This window comes from Heterodontus francisci, chromosome 34 (genome assembly GCF_036365525.1).
Source record: "Heterodontus francisci isolate sHetFra1 chromosome 34, sHetFra1.hap1, whole genome shotgun sequence".
NCBI classification, from domain to species: domain Eukaryota; kingdom Metazoa; phylum Chordata; class Chondrichthyes; order Heterodontiformes; family Heterodontidae; genus Heterodontus; species Heterodontus francisci.
The window spans coordinates 15,614,718-15,631,210 of NC_090404.1; the positions used below are offsets into that span (position 1 = coordinate 15,614,718).

Sequence of the window (16,493 nt, forward strand, 5' to 3'; positions counted from 1 at the left end):
TGATCCCACTCCTGCCCACATCAAAATTCCGTCCCTGCCTCAGCTCATCTTCTGCTGGAAGCCTCGACCTTTCTCTCTCGCTCTTCTTTAAATAAACTGAGCCCCAAAATAGATCCTTCGGGAGCACCCCTTGCCACAGCCCGCAATGGGTGCTAGGTTAACCAAATGGCCACTTGAGTTGAGGATCACCCACTAATACTCCTGTCCGCCTGAGTTTCATGACTTTTTACTGTATTGAAAGGTGTTTTCTCCAAGTTAATGGGGCAGGGGACAGGGGAAAGTAGACCATTCAACTCCTCAAACCCCATTTCCACCATTCGAATCGATCATAGTTGACATGTATCAAGCATGGATGTTAAGCCTATCGTTGGTTGCTGTGGGGCACCCTAGGGTGCCAAGCCCATTTCTGGGTGCTGTGGGAAATCCTGGGGTGCCAAACCTATCTTTTGTTGCTGTGGGTCACCCTTGGGTGACAAGTCTATCTTTGGTTGCTGTGGGGCACCCTTGGGTGACAAGCCTATCTTTAGTTACTGTGGGGCACCCTTGGGCGCCAAGTCGATCTTTGGATGCTGTGGAGGCACCCTAGGGCGCATGTTTGGTTCCAGTGAGCCACCCTTAGGTGCCAAGATTATGTTCAGTAGCTGTAGGTGCTGAGCTGTGTGGCAACCCTCAGCCCCCACCCCCAGTGTGGGGTGCCGGGGTCCGGCACCCTTGGGTGAGCCTTACCTGTGGCTGGGTGGCCCAGCTCCCGGCACCCAACTTCGCCCTGCCATTTCCAGGTGTGCCAGCTTCGCCCGATCTCCTTGGAAACCGCGTCTCGCGGCGTCTCCCCGGGAGACCACGTCGCAGGCGCCCCGGAATGCCCGCCCACCGCGGCGGCCTCGGCCAATGGGTCGCGTCACTGACCTTTGATTGACACACCCGTGAGGAAACGTGGCTCCTCGTTCCACCCACTCTTCCCGATTCCCCCCGCCCCTACCCGCACGTCGCCATGGAGACGACGCTTCCAAACGCCCCGCCCCCCCACCTCCTCCGCCATAACAAAGCCGCCGGTTCCCTCGCGCAGTTCCTTATTGTTTTGAAGTCTCCATGGAAACAGCCTCAGCCGCGCGTGCGGAAGGAATGTCCGTTCAACAGGTAACGGCGCAGTCCGCCATGAAAACAGAGATTCCTTCCCCCATCCCACGTTCCCCAGCCCCCCCCCCCATCTGCTGCCGACACACTCCGCCTCGATTCAAAAACAAACTTCCAACCGTCATTTAAAACTTCGGAGGCGGACTCACCCGCTCCCCTCTCCTCCCGACCAACTCAGGAGACGTGACTGGTTGAGTCAACCGTCAATCAGGCCAATACTCCACAAGGATTGGTTCGCGCACACGGCGCGTTCGGACGCCACGTGGTCCGCCCAGCGGCGCCCGCTCTCGTGGCTACGTCATTCACATCGGACCCGCCCACCCCTCACACGTCGATTGGCTCCTGCTGAAGCTGCGGCTTGAAAACCCGCCCCATCCATACCGGGGTGGGCGGGGGGGGGGGGGGGAAATGGGACCTGCTGCTCTGATTGGTCCCCCGCTTCCCGACCGATTGGTTGGAAGCTGCGTGGGGTGGACCTGTCATGCTACATTCTGATTGGCCAAGCGTTTGACAGCACCGGCCCCCTCCCTTACTTAAATAAAAGCAAAATACTGCGGATGCTGGAAATCTGAAACAAAAACAGGAAATGCTGGATTCACTCAGCAGGTCTGGCAGCATCTGTGGAAAGAGAAGCAGAGTTAACGTTTCGGGTCAGTGACCCTTCTTCGGAACCTCCCCTTGCTTGCCGACTTGTTTGTCAGGTTTCGGGGCTGGCGGGGAGGAGGTTGGTTTTATGGAAAACCCTCAGGCCCCTGGTGCAATGTACTGTGGTCAGTGTTGTAATGGAGGAAACCTGGCAGATAATTCGTCCACAGCAAGATCTGACAAATCACTGTGTGATAAATGACCAGATCACATCTTTTAGTGATGTTACTGTGGTGATGAGGCAGCAGGGTGGGGGGAGTGGTCGGAGAGGGGGTGGGGGAAGGGTGTCGGAGAGGGGGGGGGAGGGAAGGGTGTCGGAGAGGGGGGGAGGGAAGGGGGTCGGAGAGGGGAAGGGGTGTGCTATGGGGGTGGGGGAGGGGGTGGGGGAATGGGTGTGATATGGGGAGGGGTCGGAGAGGGGGTGGGGGAAGGGGGTCGGTGAGGGGGTGGGGGAATGGGTGTGATATGGGGAGGGGAAGGGGTGGGGGAGTGGTCGGAGAGGGGAAGGGATGTGCTATGGGGGTGGGAAAATGGGTGTGATATGGGGAGGGGTCGGAGAGGGGGTGGGGGAATGGGTGTGATGTGGGGGAGGGGTCGGAGAGGGGGTGGGAGAAGGGGCTCGGAGAGGGGGTGGGGGAATGGGTGTGATATGGGGAAGGGGTGGGGGAAGGGATCGGAGAGGGGGTGGGGGAATGGGTGTGATATGGGGAAGGGGTGGGGGAGGGGGTGGGGGAAGGGATCGGAGAGGGGGTGGGGGATAGGGTATCTGTGCACAAATCACTGAAGATGGCAGGGCAGGTTGAGAAAGTGGTGAATACGACACACGGGGATCCCGGGCTTAAAAATAGGTGCGTAGCTTACAAAAGCAAGGACTTTATGGTGAACCTTTATCAAACACTGGTTCGGCATCAACTCGAGTTGAGTGTAGGAGTGCGGAGTTCGCAAGTTCTCCCTGTGACTGCGTGGGTTTTCGCCGGATGCTCCGGTTTCCTCCCACAGCCATTGTAAATTGGCCCTAGTGTAGGTAGGTGGTAGGAAAATGGTGGGGATGCGGTAGGGAATATGGGATTGATATTCTTCTTCTTCTTTGGCCTCCTTGTCTCGGGAGACAATGGGTAAGCGCCTGGAGGTGGTCAGTGGTGTGTGGAGCAGCGCCTGGAGTGGCTATAAAGGCCAATACTAGAGTGACAGACTTTTCCACAGGTGTTGCAGAAAAAATTGGTTGTCGGGGCTGTTACCCAGTTGGCTGTCCCCTTGCGCTTCTGTCTTTTTTCCTGCCAACTGCTAAGTCTCTTTGACTCGCCACCCTTTAGCCCCGCCTTTATGGCTGCCCGCCAGCTCTGGCGATCGCTGGCCACTGACTCCCACGACTTGTGATCAATGTTACAGGACTTCATATCGCGTTTGCAGACGTCTTTAAAGCGGAGACATGGACGGCCGGTGGGTCTGATACCAGTGGCGAGCTCGCTGTACAATGTGTCCTTGGGGATCCTGCCATCTTCCATGCGGCTCACACGGCCAAGCCATCTCAAGCGCCGCTAACTCAGTAGTGTGTTAAGCTGGGGATGTTGGCCGCCTCGAGGACTTCTGTGTTGGAGATACGGTCCTGCCACCTGATGCCAAGTATTCTCCGGAGGCAGCGAAGATGGAATGAATTGGGACATCGCTCTTGGCTGACATACGTTGTCCAGGCCTCACTGCCATAGAACAAGGTACTGAGGACATAGGCTTGATACACTCGGACTTTTGTGTTCCGTGTCAGTGCGCCATTTTCCCACACTCTCTTGGCCAGTCTGGACATAGCAGTGAAAGCCTTTCCCATGCGGTTGTTGATTTCTGCATCGAGGGACAGGTTACTGGTGATAGTTGAGCCTAGGTAGGTGAACTCTTGAACCACTTCCAGAGCGTGGTCGCTGATATTGATGGATGGAGCATTTCTGACGTCCTGTCCCATGATGTTCGTTTTCTTGAGGCTGATGGTGAGGCCAAATTCGTTGCAGGCAGCCGCAAACCTGTCGATGAGACTCTGCAGACACTCTTCAGTGTGAGATGTTAATGCAGCATCGTCAGCAAAGAGGAGTTCCCTGATGAGGACTTTCCGTACTTTGGTCTTCGCTCTTAGATGGGCAAGGTTGAAAAACCTGCCCCCTAATCTTGTGTGGAGGAAAATTCCTTCTTCTGAAGACTTGAACGCGTGTGAGAGCAGTAAGGAGAAGAAAATCCCAAAAAGTGTGGGTGCGAGAACACAGCCCTGTTCCACGCCACTCAGGATAGGAAAGGAGTCTGATGAGGCGCCACTATGCTGAATTGTGCCTTTCATACTGTCATGGAATGAGGTGATGATACTTAGTAGCTTTGGTGGACATCCGATCTTTTCTAGTAGTCTGAAGAGACCACGTCTGTTGACGAGGTCAAAGGCTTTGGTGAGATTAATGAAAGCAACGTAGAGGGGCATCTGTTGTTCGCGGCATTTCTCCTGTAGCAGATGAAGGGAGAACAGCATGTCAATGGTTGATCTCTCTGCTCGAAAGCCACACTGTGCCTCAGGGTAGACACGCTCAGCCAGCTTCTGGAGCCTATTTAAAGCGACTCGAGCGAAGACTTTCCCCACTATGCTGAGCAGGGAGATTCCACGGTAGTTGTTGCAGTCACCGCGGTCACCTTTGTTTTTATAGAGGGTGATGATATTGGCATCGTGCATGTCCTGTGGTACTGCTCCCTCGTCCCAGCACAGGCAAAGCAGTTCGTAGAGTGCTGAGAGTATGGCAGGCTTAGCACTCTTGATTATTTCAGGGGTAATGCCGTCCTTCCCAGGGGCTTTTCCGCTGGCTAGAGAATCAATGGCATCACTGAGTTCCGGTTTTCCGGTTATACGGGTTGTAAGTCCAGCTCAATTGGCGTAGAGATTGGGCGCCACGGGTTGCCTTTGTCGGTGGGAGAGGTCATCGCACCTCACTGGACAGCTACCGCCCGCCTCAAACCGTGCATCCCCCGGTCAATAAGGTTCTGTCCCGCCACAGTCCACCTGCTTCAATGGGTGCTTGGAACTCAGGGTCATTGCCCGAAAAGCGGATTGCAACACCGCACCAAACACGAAAAAAGGAAATAAGGTACCAGCCCTTCGTTTTGCAAGCTGGAACGTCAGAACTATGTGTCCTGGCCTGTCGGAAGACTTTACACAAATCAACGATTCTCGGAAGACCACCATCATTAACAACGAGCTCAGTAGACTCAATGTAGACATTGCAGCACTTCAGGAGACTTGCCTTCCTGCGAGCGGATCTCTAACAGAGCAAGACTACACCTTCTTCTGGCAGGGTAGGGATCCTGAAGAACCAAGACAGCACGGAGTGGTCTTCGCCATCAGAATCTCTTTGCTCAGCCTGATAGAGCCACCTTCAAATGGCTCAGAACGCATACTGTCCATCCGACTGCTCACCGCCTCTGGTCCAGTACACCTACTCAGCATCTATGCTCCAACAGTCTGCTCCCCACCTGAAGCTAAAGACCAGTTCTATGAGGAATTCCATAAGATCATTAGCAGCATCCCCAATACCAAACATCTGTTCCTGCTGGGGGACTTTAATGCCAGGGTTTGGGCCGACCCTGACTCATGGCCCTCCTGCCTTGGGCGCTATGGCGTTGGAAGGATGAATGAGAATGGACAGAGACTGCTGGAGTTGTGTACCTATCATAACCTCTGCATCACCAACTCGTTCTTTCACACTAAACCCTGTCACCAGGTTTCTTGGAGGCACCCAAGATCACGTCGTTGGCACCAGCTGGACCTCATTGTCACAAGGCGAGCCTCCTTAAACCGTGTTCAAATCACACGCAGCTTCCACAGTGCGGACTGTGACACCGACCACTCCCTGGTGTGCAGCAAGGTTAGACTCAGACCAAAGAAGTTGCATCATTCCAAGCAGAAGGGCCACCCGCGCATCAACACGAGCAGAACTTCTTATCCACAGCTGTTACAAAAATTTCTAAATTCACTTGTGTCAGCCCTTCAAAACACTCCCACAGGGGATGCTGAGACCAAGTGGGCCCACATCAGAGACGCCATCTATGAGTCAGCCATGACCACCTATGGCAAACGTGTGAAGCGGAATTTAGACTGGTTTCAATCTCATTTTGAAGAGCTGGAACCTGTCATAGCCGCTAGGCGCATTGCACTGCTGAACTACAAGAAAGTCCCCAGCGAGTTATCATCCGTAGCACTTAAAACAGCCAGAAGCGCTGCAGAAAGAACAGCCAGGCGCTGCGCAAATGACTACTGGCAACACCTATGCAGTCATATTCAGCTGGCCTCAGACACCGTAAACATCAGAGGAATGTATGATGGCATTAAGAGAGCTTTTGGGCCAACCATCAAGAAGATCACCCCCCTCAAATCTAAATCAGGGGACACAATCACTGACCAACGCAAGCAAATGGACCGCTGGGTTGAGCACTACCTAGAACTGTACTCCAGGGAGAATGCTGTCACTGAGACCACCCTCAATGCAGCCCAGCCTCAACCAGTCATGGATGAGCTGGACGTACAGCCAACAAAATCGGAACTCAGTGATGCCATTGATTCTCTAGCCAACGGAAAAGCCCCTGGGAAGGACGGGATTGACATTGGATGAGCATAAAATGGGTGGTTGTTGGTCGGCACAGACTCAGTGGGCCGAAGGGCCTGTTTCAGTGCTGTATCTCTCTATGTCTATGTCTATTGCGACCAGTTGCGCGTGCCACATTTTAGGAAAGGGCGCAGAAAGGATTCGTGAGTACAGTTGCAGGGCTGAGGAACTTCAGTTACATGGACGAGGTTGGAGAAGCCGGGGCTGCCCTCCCTGGAGAAGAGAAAATTGAGAGGAGATTTGATGGAGCTGTTCAAAAGCATGAAGGGTCTGAACAGAGGAGATAGGGAGAAACTGTTTCTCTTGGTGGAGGGATCGAGAACCAGAGGGCACAGATTTAACGGAATTGGCACAAGAAGCAATGGTGACATGAGGAAAAACGTTTTCACGCTGCGAGTGGTTAAGATCTGGAAAACACTGCCTGGGAGTGTGGTGGAGGCAGGTTCAATCATGGCTTTCAAGAGGAAATTGGATAATTATCTGAAGAGAAAAAGAATTTGCAGGGGCTACGGGGAAAAGGCGGGGGATGAGACGAGCTGGGTTGCGCTCAGAGTGTCAGCAGGGACACGATGGGCCGAATGGCCTCCTGTGTTGTAACCATTCTATGATTCTATGAACTTCTTCTCTCACATGGTCGTGAGTCTTTGGAATTCTCTACCCCAGAGCGCTGTGGCATTTGAGTCATTGAATATGTTCAAGGCTGAGTTGGACAGATTCTTGAACTACAGGGGAGTCAAGGGGTATGCAGGATAGGCGAGAAAGTGGAACTGAGGCCAAGATCAGGTCAGCCATGATCACATTGCATGGAGGAGCAAGCTTAAGGGGCCATATGACCTACTTTTGCTTCTATTTCTTTTTTTTTCTATTCATTCACGGGATGTGGGCGTTGCTAGCTGGGCCAGCATTTATTGCCCATCCCTAATTGCCCTTGAGAAGGTGGTGGTGAGCTGCCTTCTTGAACTGCTGCAGTCCATGTGGGGTAGGTACACCTACAGTGCTGTTAGGAAAGGATTTTGACCCAGTGACAGTGAAGGAACGGTGATATAGTTCCAAGTCAGGATGGTGTGTGACTTGGAGGGGAACCTGCAGGTGGTGGTGTTCCCATGTATCTGCTGCCCTTGTTCTTCTAGTTGGTAGAGGTCGCGGGTTTGCTGCTGCTACTGTGCGTCGGTGGTGGAGGGAGTGAATTTTGGTGGATGGGGTGCCAATCAAGCGGGCTGCTTTGTTCTGGATGGTGTTGAGCTTCTTAAGTGTTGTTGGAGCTGCAGCCATCCAGGCAAGTGGAGAGTATTCCATCACACTCCTGACTTGTGCCTTGTAGATGGTGGACAGGCTTTGGGGAGTCAGGAGGTGAGTTACTCGCTGCAGGATTCCTAGCCTTTGACCTGCTCTTGTAGCCACGGTATTTATATGGCTACTCCAGTTGAGTTTCTGGTCAATGGTAGCCCCTAAGGTGTTCATAGTGGGGGATTCAGCGATCATAATGCCATTGAATGTCAAGGGGAGATGGTTCGATTCTTTCTTGTTGGACATGGTCATTGCCTGGCACTTGTGTGGTGCGGATGTTATTTGCCATCTATCAGCCCAAGCCTGGATATTGTCCAGTTCTTGCTGCATTTCTACACGGACTACTTCGGTATCTGAGGAGTCGTGAATGATGCCGAACATTGTGCAATCATCAGCGAACATCCCCACTTCTGACCTTACAATGCAGGGAAGGTCATTGATGAAGCAGATGAAGATGGTTGGGCCTAGGACACTACCCTGAGGAACTCCTGCAGTGATGTCCTGGAGCTGAGATGATTGACCTCCAATAACCACAACCATCTTCCTTTGCACTAGGTATGACTCCAACCAGCAGAGTGTTTTCCACCTGATTCCCATTGACTCCAGTTTTGCTGGGGCTCCTTGATGCTATACACAGACAAATGCTGCCTTGATGTCAAGGGCAGTCACTCTCACCTCACTGCTTGAGTTCAGCTCTTTTGTCCCTGTTTGAACCAAGGCTGTAATGAGGTCAGGAGCTGAGTGGCCCTGGTGGAACCCAAACTGAGCGTCACTGAGCAGATTATTGCTAAGCAAATCCTGCTTGATAGCACTGTTGATGACACCTTCCATCACTTTACTGATGAATGAGATGTAGGCTGATAGGGCAGTAATTGGCTGGGTTGGACTTGTCCTGCTTTTTGTGTACAGGACATACCTGGGCAATTTTCCACATTGCTGGATAGATGCCAGTGTTGTAACTGTACTGGAACAGCTTTATTGCTGGAATGTTGTCAGGGCCCATAGCCTTTGCAGTATCCAGTGCCTTCAGTCATTTCTTGATATCACGCGGCGTAAATTGAATTGTCTGAAGTCTGGCATCTGTAATGCTGGGGACTTGAGGAGGAGGCCGAGATGGATCATCCACTCGGCACTTCTGGCTGAAGATTGTTGCAAATGCTACAGTTTTATCTTTCGCACTGATGTGCTGGGCTCCCCCATCATTGAGGATGGGGATATTTGTGGAGCCTGCTCCTCCTGTCAGTTGTTTAATTGTTCATCACCATTCACAGCAGGATGTGGCAGGACTGCAGAGCTTAGATCTGATCCGTTGGTTGTGGGATTGCTTAGCTCTGTCTATTGCATTCTGCTTATGCAATTTGACATGCACGTAGTCCTGTGTTGTAGCTTCACCAGGTTGACATCTCATTTTGAGGTATGCCTGGTGCTGCTCCTGGCATGCCCTCCTGCACTCGCATTGAACCAAGTCTGGTCTCCTGGCTTGATGGTATTGGTAGAGTGGGGGATATGCTGGGCCATGAGGTTACAGATTGTGGTTGAATACAATTCTGCTGCTGCTGATGGCCCACAGCGCCTCATGGATGCCTAGTTTTGAGTTGCTAGATGTGTTTGAAATCTATCACATTTAGCACGGTGGTAATGCCACACAACACGATGGAGGGTATCCTCAATGTGAAGGGCGGGACTTTGTCTCCACAAGGACTGCGCGGTGGTCACACCTACTAATACTGTCATGGACAGATGCATCTGTGGCAGGCAGATTGGTGAGGATGAGGTCAAGTATGTTTTTCCCTCTTGTTGGTTCCCTCACCACCTGCCGTATACCCAGTCTAACAGCTATGTCCTTTAAGACCCGGCCAGCTTGGTCAGTAGTGGTGCTACCGAGCCACTCTTGGTGATGGACATTGAAGTCCCCCACCCAGAGTACATTCTGTGTCCATGCCACCCTCAGTGCTTCCTCCAAGTGGTGTTCAACATGGAGTACTGAGTGATGAGCTGAGGGTGGCGGGGGTGGGGGTGGGGAGGGAGGGCGGGCAGTAGGTGGTAATCAGCAGGAGGTTTCCTTGTCCATGTTTGACCTGATGTCATGAGACTTCATGGGGTCCGGAGTCGATGTTGAGGACTCCCAGGGCAGCTCCCTCCCCACTGTATACCGCTGTGCTACCACCTCTGCTGAGTCTGTTCTGCCGGTGGGACAGGACGTACCCGGGGATGGTGATGGCAGTGTCTGGGACATTGTCTGTCAGGTATGATTCCATGAGTATGACTATGTCAGGCTGTTGCTTAACTAGTCTGTGGGACAGCTCTCCCACCTTTGGCACAAGCCCCCAGATGTTAGTAAGGAAGACTTTGCAGGGTCGACAGGGCTGGGTTTGCAGTTGTCGTTTCCGGTGCCTACGTCAATGCTGGGTGGTCTGTCTGGGTTTCGTTCTGTTTTATTGACTTTGTAGCAGTTTGATACAACTGAGTGGCTTGCTGGGCCATTTCAGAGGGCATTTAAGAGTCAACCACATTGTTGTGGGTCTGGAGTCACCTGCAGACCAGACCAGGTAAGGACAGCAGATTGCCTTCCCTAAAGGACGTTAGCTAACCAGATGGGTTTTTACAACAATCGATAATGGTTTCATAGCCATCATTAGACTAGCTTTTAGTTCCAGATTTATGAATTGAATTCAAATTCTACCTTCTGCTGTGGTGGGATTCGGTGATGTTAGTCAGAAAACCAGAAGTACAGATTAGCTATGGGTTTTACACACACACACGCCGCATATACCAATGCTACATACACATACACTACATATACCAATGCTACATACACATACACTACATATACCAATGCTACATACACTACATATACCAATGCTACATACACTACATATACCAATGCTACATACACATACACTACATATACCAATGCTACATACACATACACTACATATACCAATGCTACATACACTACATATACCAATGCTACATACACTACATATACCAATGCTACATACACATACACTACATATACCAATGCTACATACACTACATATACCAATGCTACATACACCACATATACCAATGCTACATACACTACATATGCACACACCACATGCATCCACATCACATATGCAAACAAACACACACCAGCCACACACAAGAGGAAATGACCAGCAAACATCCTTTAATTGTGAACAGCTGATGGTGAATTGGATGCTGTGTTGTCCAATTATTGAGAGCCACTCCCTATATTTAAAGCTGCTCGTCAACTTCAGCAAATGAGACAGCAGCATCCGGGGGGAGGAACCAGGCACTGTTTATGTTGGAAGGGTGGGATCTAAACTGTACAGAGAGACTGGACGCAGCAGACAGAGTGAGGAGAGTGCATACAGACGACGTGGAGAGAGAGAAGGTAAAACATGGTCTGGTTATTTAACTTTTGAACTGCCTGGGATTTCCCCAGTTACAGAGAGAGACTCCCAGGGACAGAGTATTGCAGGAAATGTGGCAGCCAGTTTTTTGTACAGCAAGTTCCCACAAACAGCAATGGGAAAGAAAGAGGTGTACAGAGAGGATGTGAAAGAGAGAGAGGGAGAGAGGAGGTGTTACATTCCTTGCTTACAGCCTTTAACTTTTGTCCTTTTTGGGACTTTCCTACGCAGTTTCAGGGTTCACCACCACCTTCTCAAGGGCGATTAGGGATGGGCAATGAACGCTGGCCTTGCCAGCAACGCTCACATCGTGTGAAAGAATTTGAAAGAAAAAGTGCATGAGTCGCATGTCTGATACCCCAGAGAAATTTACAATGATAACGTAATCCCGCAACATGATTGCAGTTTCTCCTCATTGAGTCCTTGTGCCTGAAGTGTTCATTCCTGCACCACACCCCACTCGACCACTTCCAACCAGGGCAGATTAAAACGGATTAAAACATAGTTATATATAAGAAACATCATTTAATAACTAGCGATGTTAATAATGAGTTAACCCTCGTATTTAAGTTACTGTATTTACTGGACATAAGCTGCACTTTTCCCTGGAAAAAGGATGCCTAAAATTGCCACGCGTCTTACGGTCCGACCGTCCGGTAGATCGTTAGCACGTGTGTCGGAGTTAGGAGAATGGTTCCTGGAATGTGGGATATCAGTTTACGTGGAGAGATTGGAGAAGTTGGGACTGTTTCCCTCGGAGATGTTGAGAGGAGATTTGATAGAGGTGTACAAAATCATGAGCGGTCTGGACAGAGTAGATAGGGAGAAACTGTTCCCATAGGTGGAAGGATCGAGAACCAGAGGGCACAGAGTTAAGGTGATTGGCAAAAGAAGCAATGGAGACACGAGGAAAAACTTTTTCAGGCCTGTGCACACACAGGAGAGGAAATCACCTGGAAAAATGCTTCAGTTTGGAAACAGGAGATGATGAATTGGCTGCTGTGTTGCCATTGGAAAACACTCCAGTGATTGAGAGACGCTCCCTACAGTTAAAGCTCCTCCACTTCAGCTTGGGAGAGTGAGTCAGCAGAATCCAGTGGGAGGAGGCAGGCTCTGTGAGATTGGAAGGATGGGATTTAAACTGTACGGAGAGACTGGACACAGCAAACAGTGTGAGGGAAGAGTGAAAAATAAAGAGGTGTACAGAGAGGTCAAGAAGGGAGAGAGAGAGAAGGTAAAACATTCTTTGGTTATTTAACTTGTCAGCTGTCTGGGACTTTCCCACCCAGTTACAGAGAGTCCCAGGGACAGGGAGACTCCCAGTTACAGAGTCCCAGGGACAGGGAGACTCCCAGTTACAGAGAACCTCCCAGGGAAAGAGTAATGCTGGAAATGTGGTAGCCAGGTTTTGCACAGCAAGATCCCACAATCAGCAATGCGGTAATGACCAGTTGATCTGTTTTTGTTGTGAATTTGGTTGAGGGATTGAGAGACTCAGAATTGAGAGTTAAGCTGACTGAGCCACAGCCTGGTTGTGTACCAGCTTGTGCTCCAGACCAACCATTTTTGTCCTGGAACACACGGGAACACATGGGAGGCTGCTGCCTGGGAGCACACGGTCATGCCTGTAACCTGTGATCTTGATGCTCTCAGCCTTGACAATTCTGTTCTTTATTCTGCTGTGGTATTTTTTGGGGAATTTCCAGAGTGGTGAGGAGGAGGAGGTTTGAAATTCCTCAATGAAATTTTAGTCCCCACCCCGTCCCGCCTAAGCCTGGGTCCTTTTGCACAAAGGCTTCACTCCTGTGTCAGACCCCAAAGTGGATCCACCCAGCTGTCTTTGTGTTGTTTTTCTGTAATAGGCACAGAGGCAGTTGACTCCCAAGCTTCTAAACCTGGCTCGCCCCAACAACTCAGTGACTGAGAGCCCCAGCTGGTGTGGTACTGAGCCCCACAGAACAGGGTTCCATCCCTCCCCCTTCCCCAGCCCCCACTCTGTGCTCTGTTAGCTGATACCAGTGATTTGGGTGGGGGGGGGGGTGGGGGAGGGGGGAGTTCTGAGTTCCACACACACACAGCGGGAAGGGCACTGGAACATAGGCCTGATATTTGGTGCTCTGATTCCTGGACCCGGATTCCTGAAGCTTGAGGAAACTTTCAGTGACCCTCTGCAGCCTCTGAACATGGTTGTTGTCAGTAACTACATGCCAGTGATAACTTGACAACACAACCCTGCTCCTGCTGTCACAAACCTCGAAGTGAGTCTGTGCTGCCTGAGCTTTGTGACGTGAAGATGAGTTATAAATGGAGAGACTGATGCGGAGCGTCCAGTTCAATGTCTATGCTATTCACGTCTTTTTCACATTCCAGATACACCATGGAAAGACCCTGCGGACTCTTGACAGCAAAGAACACCCCAGGTAAAGGATCAGTTACTGGTCACAGGGAGTCGAGATTGGGAACAGGCTGGGTCCGTTGGGATTATGAGGAGACATTACGTAACTTATTCCCCGGCTCATATTCCTCGGAATACAGATAGTAGCTTGACTGAGGACTTTGGCATTCTCAGAAGAATTAATAGGGTAGATGGAGAGAAACTTTATTCATTGGTGGGATAGTCTAGGACGAGAGGACGAAATGTTCAAATCAGAGCCAGACCATTCAGGAGAGAAGTGTGGGCCATTGGGATTGTGTACTATGGGAGTGAATGGGAAGGGGATTGGGTCCATTGGGAATTTGTACGATGGGAGTGAATGGGAAGGGGTTTGGATCCATTGGGATTGTGTACGATGGGAGTGAATGGGTAGGGGTTTGTTTCCTTTGGGATTGTGTACAATGGGAGTGAATGGGAAGGGGTTTGGGTCCATTGGGATTGTGTACATTGGGAGTGAATGGGAAGGGATTTGGATCCATTGGGATTGTGTACGATGGGAGTGAATGGGTAGGGGTTTGTTTCCTTTGGGATTGTGTACAATGGGAGTGAATGGGAAGGGGTTTGGGTCCATTGGGATTGTGTACAATGGGAGTGAATGGGAAGGGGTTTGGGTCCATTGGGATTGTGTACAATGGGAGTGTGTTCAGTCCATTGGGATTGTGTACAATGGGAGTGAATGGATCCGTTGGTTTCCAGCGCTGTCTCCTCTCACTGTGCTCTTCTCTCCCCTGTCCCAGTCCCGCTGAAGAGCATCTCGGTGGAGGTGGAGGTGAAGGGCTTTGTGGCCGATGTCTCTGCGAGCCTGGAGTACAGGAATGAGGAGACCAATCCCGTGGAGGCCGTCTTCGTCTTCCCCATGGACAGTGATGCTGCAGTCTACAACTTCCAGGCCACGGTGGATGGGAAGAAGATTGTGGCTGAGATGAAGGAGAAAGAGGAGGTGGGAGATTGGTGAGGGAGGTGGGAGCACAGAGGGATATCAGGGCAGTTGGGGGTCCAGCAGGGGTGTGGTATGTTTTAGTGGAGATGGAGGGTCCTGAGGTGGGGGACCTGAGGTGTTAGTATGGGAACCTGAGGCAGAAGGGAATGTTGCTGATGCTGGGGGGTGAGTGAGGATTCAGGGAAACTCAGGGACAATACAGGAGAGCTAGCGATACTAGTCTGTGATCGTTCCTTTTATAACCAATAATTCCTTTTTCCTCCTCTTCCCCCCCACTCTTCCACCTCCACCCCACTCTTCCACCTCCACAGGCCAAGGATGAATATGATGATGCCATCTCCTCTGGACACCAGGCTTTCCTGTTGGAGGAGGACAGCAGCAGCAGTGACATCTTCACCTGCACCGTGGGCAACCTACCCCCTGGTCAGAGCGCCAGCGTCTCCTTCTCCTTTGTCCAGGAGCTGGCAATCGAGGCTGATGGGGCACTGCGGTTTGTTCTGCCCGCTGTTCTCAATCCCCGCTACACCCCTGCAGGTGAGGCGCGAGTCCTGGAGTTATACTGGCAACGTTCAGGAGTCAGGCAGGGTGCGTCAACGATGAACTCAGGGCAGCATGAGTTTAGATACAGAGTAACGCTTCCTCTACACTGTCCCCATCAAACACTGCAGGACAGGTACAGCAGGGGGTTAGATACAGAGGAAAGCTCCCTCTACACTGTCCCCATCAAACACTCCCAGGACAGGTACCCCTCTGTCTGTGGCTGGATTTAACCCCAGGTCCCAAAGGCTGATGGGTCAATGTCAGGCTCACTGCCCCACCTAGACCCCAGGATTCTGTACCCTCTTTCAATGAAGAAGCTCCCTCATTTAGACCGGTGCAGATAGTGAACTGTCTGCATCCAGTGCTCACAGGGACTTGTGCTGCATTCTGACACAGAGATGTGTATCTAGAGTGTGTTCCCACACCAAGCTAAAACAGGAGGAGGCCACTCAGCCCCTCGAGCCTCCTACTTAGAAACGGTAACAGGCCATTCAGCCCCTTGAGGCTCCTCCGCCATTTAAATCAGTTAATTCCACCAACCTGCCTTGGTCCCATAAATGTAATGAGCCTTGCTTTGCAGTAATCTATGAATATTAGTTCCCAATTTTTATTTGCAACCCCACCCCGCTAACTCAGTGTTTCCTGATGTCCCCCTGAGCAGCCTGACTGTAACTTTCAGATTAATCCTCCTTGCTCTGGACTCCCCACCTGAGGAGAGAGTTTCTCTCCATCTATCCCATCAAATCTGATAATCATCTTAAACACCTTTGATTCGATCACCCCATAATCTTGTACAATCAAGGGAATACATGCTGAGTGCATGTAACCTGTCCTTGTAATTTAACCCCTGGTGCTGGGAGTCCGAGAGAAATGGACCTCAGGTGAATGAGCTGAACGGAAGATGATGGTCAGGGCAGTAATGGTTGGGCTTGGATTTGAAGTGTCTGGATTATCGGTAGGAAAGGAGCCCAGGGACCGTGAAACGTTTGGGGGTTCAGGTTGAGGAACGGAGTGAGTGCAGGGAGGAGATGGTGAGACCGGGGCTGCTATCTAACCGTGCCACTGTTGAACCCTCTCAGGTGCCCAGGCTCCCAGTGTGACCCAGGACATTCCGCGGGTGGTTCACCCTCCCTACACATTGGCTCTCAAGGCCCAGATCCACTGCCCAAACAGGATCTCCCGTGTCCAATCCAAATGTGCGCTGACCGCCCTGGAGTACCTGACCCCAGACAAGACAGCGGCCAAGGTAAGAGGGTTCGGTGCAGCCACAGAGCAGTTGTGGGGTGGAGAGGGCAGTAACATCCCAAACTAAATCAGAAAGTGCTGGAAATACTCAGCAGGTCAGGCAGCATCTGCGGAGAGAGACAAACAAAGTCAACGATTCAGGTTGGTGACCTTTCACTGTCTCTCAGTCCCTCTCTCTCTGGGTGATATCTGTACACTGACTGGTGTCTCTCAGTCCTTCTCTC

General features: G+C 51.3%; 2 protein-coding genes across 5 annotated transcripts in view; one reads left to right on the top strand and one right to left on the bottom strand.

Annotated features, from left to right (window-relative positions):
• The window catches only part of LOC137348669 (E3 ubiquitin-protein ligase MARCHF7-like), a 136,950-nt gene extending 135,957 nt beyond the window's left edge, over window positions 1-993 (bottom strand). The window contains exons 1-2 of the mRNA XM_068013928.1: window positions 980-993; window positions 727-906 (exon numbers count right to left, since the gene is read on the bottom strand). Coding sequence (XP_067870029.1) covers window positions 727-906; window positions 980-993 — 194 coding nt within the window. The remainder of the gene's footprint in view (window positions 1-726; window positions 907-979) is intronic.
• A 54-nt stretch (window positions 994-1,047) lies between these two features.
• Window positions 1,048-16,493, top strand: part of LOC137349107 (von Willebrand factor A domain-containing protein 5A-like) — a 51,562-nt gene continuing 36,116 nt past the window's right edge. The window contains exons 1-5 of one of the 4 annotated variants that reach the window (XM_068014458.1): window positions 1,048-1,137; window positions 13,481-13,530; window positions 14,282-14,484; window positions 14,796-15,018; window positions 16,104-16,270. In XM_068014458.1, the coding sequence (XP_067870559.1) occupies window positions 13,488-13,530; window positions 14,282-14,484; window positions 14,796-15,018; window positions 16,104-16,270 (636 nt within the window). In that variant the 5' untranslated portion in view covers window positions 1,048-1,137; window positions 13,481-13,487. Of the gene's footprint in view, window positions 1,138-1,680; window positions 1,785-10,992; window positions 11,092-12,236; window positions 12,345-13,480; window positions 13,531-14,281; window positions 14,485-14,795; window positions 15,019-16,103; window positions 16,271-16,493 lie in introns of those variants that run through there. The other 3 variants (XM_068014459.1, XM_068014456.1, XM_068014457.1) reach the window with 3 other exon arrangements.